This window comes from Stegastes partitus, unplaced genomic scaffold (assembly GCF_000690725.1).
Source record: "Stegastes partitus isolate 25-593 unplaced genomic scaffold, Stegastes_partitus-1.0.2 Scaffold1164, whole genome shotgun sequence".
NCBI lineage: Eukaryota > Metazoa > Chordata > Actinopteri > Pomacentridae > Stegastes > Stegastes partitus.
Genome location: NW_007578895.1, coordinates 218,747 through 220,863, shown reverse-complemented (window position 1 = coordinate 220,863; position 2,117 = coordinate 218,747). Strand labels below are relative to the sequence as shown.

General features: G+C 43.2%; 1 protein-coding gene across 1 annotated transcript in view; it reads left to right on the top strand.

Moving 5' to 3' along the window:
- The first annotated feature begins 229 nt into the window (after positions 1 to 229).
- The window catches only part of eml2 (EMAP like 2), a 29,898-nt gene continuing 28,010 nt past the window's right edge, over positions 230 to 2,117 (top strand). The window contains exon 1 of the mRNA XM_008296906.1: positions 230 to 434. Coding sequence (XP_008295128.1) covers positions 230 to 434 — 205 coding nt within the window. The remainder of the gene's footprint in view (positions 435 to 2,117) is intronic.

Genomic DNA, 2,117 nt, shown 5'->3' with positions numbered 1-2,117 from the left:
TGACGAAAATCTAGAGTGTGTCATGGTCATTTTCTTTTATTATGAATCACCCACCATATGATCTTAAAATGTGAAGTAGACGTGCAGAGGCGCTGTGAATTTTACTGTGAAGTCCAGAAGCGGAAGTGCGGTCGCTCGCTCAGTGTTCGCTTGACGCGGCGAAGCAGCAGCGGGAGCAGCTGAGGATTGAGGCAGGTAAAGGTGTGCGAGCGTGCGCGCGTGTGTTTGTATGTTTCTGCATGTGGGGGAGGCCGGAAGGGGTGACGGCGTGAAGAAGAGACGGAGACGGGAGAGAGGAGGACAAAGGAGCCGGCAGAGAGGAGGACGAGTCGGAGAGAGGGGAGGACCGACGGAGGGAAGGATGTCTGAGCGGATCGCTTCGTGCGGGAGCCTGTGTGACAGCACCAACCTGCTGCTACAGTACTGCAACAACGGTGAGTCCGGCAGCCTGCACACAGCTGCTCGGCTCAGCTCGGTCACTGGAAAACACACAGGCTCTGCATTTACTGTGAAGGATTACCTGGAGGAGCTGTTTGTCTCCATATCACCAAAATAAGAGAAAGAGAAATGATGATGTGGTACCTGTGGCTGTGCAAACTAGCCTGACTGAATGCATGATGTGTGAATGGCATTAACTTGCATTGCATCACGTTAAATAGTCATGCATCACTATCACACTGGGTTTCTTAGTTGAATAGGTATTTAAATATATATATTTATTTATTTTTTCATGTCCATTGGGGGAAAAAATGCTTAAAAAAATTCATACACTGCCACCAATTTTTTCAGTTTTTTTTTGTTTTGTTTTGTTTTTTTAACCTGGTATATTAATGGGATATATTCAAATATTTCCGTGAAGTGCATGTAAGCAACATCACAGAATCTCCTGAATTTATTTCAATCCAGAAATATGTCCTAAAGTCCAAAGAAAGACACGCATCTCTCATTATTTATATTCTACTGATGCTTTTCTCTTGCATTTCTCAGCTGCTTTGACAGTATATTATGCAGAAAATCATTTTTGTCCACACTTTGATGACTTATTTTCTGATATCAGTGCTTTTTTTTTGTTATAATTTAGGGTTTGAGAGTGAAATATATCAAGTTTTCTGAGCTTTTTCTAATCTCTGATGTAACTGAGTTCATCTCAAAACACTTTTGCATTTCTTACAACTTCAACAACACATTAGGACGATGGGTGTCGTCATAAAACCTGCAACACTTTAACTTTCAGACACACGATCCAGTTTCCACATTTGAATGATGATTTGTGATGTTGCAGCTCCTCCTTCCTGCAGCTCTGTGTGTCTGTATCTGTCTCATCTTGCTTTACAAATATGATGCAAATACAGCTCTGCTGCTGCTGCCTCCCCAGATGATCCCAGCGCTGACAGTGGAGGATTGTATGTGATGAGTTTTTAAACACATCAGAGGCCATTAGAGATGTAAATATGATCAGCAGGTCGGTGTTGTGCAGGTGAACTGATGTCCGTCTGAGAGAAGCGACGACGTCTCTGCGGTCTGTTAAACTTCACAGACGGCCATATTGAGCGGCAGGTGGAGAGACAGCGAGGGGTCACGGAGTCCGATCAGAGCTGTGATGCTTCCAGGATCTAGCTATCGGGCGAACGTTCTGGTCCAAAGCCTCCTGCAGCTCGTAGTGATTTCAGTTAAACAGAATGCACAGAATCTGCTCACGGGAAGCTCAGGTGATGCAATGATGTGCATTAAAGATACATATATATAAAGCAGAAACTGTGATATGAACGTTTCAGGAGCAGCTTGTTGAGTGACAGCTGGTCCTGCAGGGAGGTCAGCTGCTTAACTTGGGTGATTCTTGTGTTTTGTCAAGTGCATAATGCCTCAGGCTGTCTCTTTGGCCCTCTTTCCGGGAAAAAAAAACAGTTAAAATGTGCTTTTTTTCCTTCAAAATAACAGAATTTAAATGTGTTCTACTGTCAGCAGGCTGCCAAAATGATTTTATTCAGATTAATTCCCTCCCGGTCAAATTAACACGATTCTTCTGGTTATTTTATTTATTTTCAGGACATTTCAGGCTCAGAATTAGGCTTAAGTTATAGTTTGACATCAGGAATTAACAGGAGGGAATAAGGCAG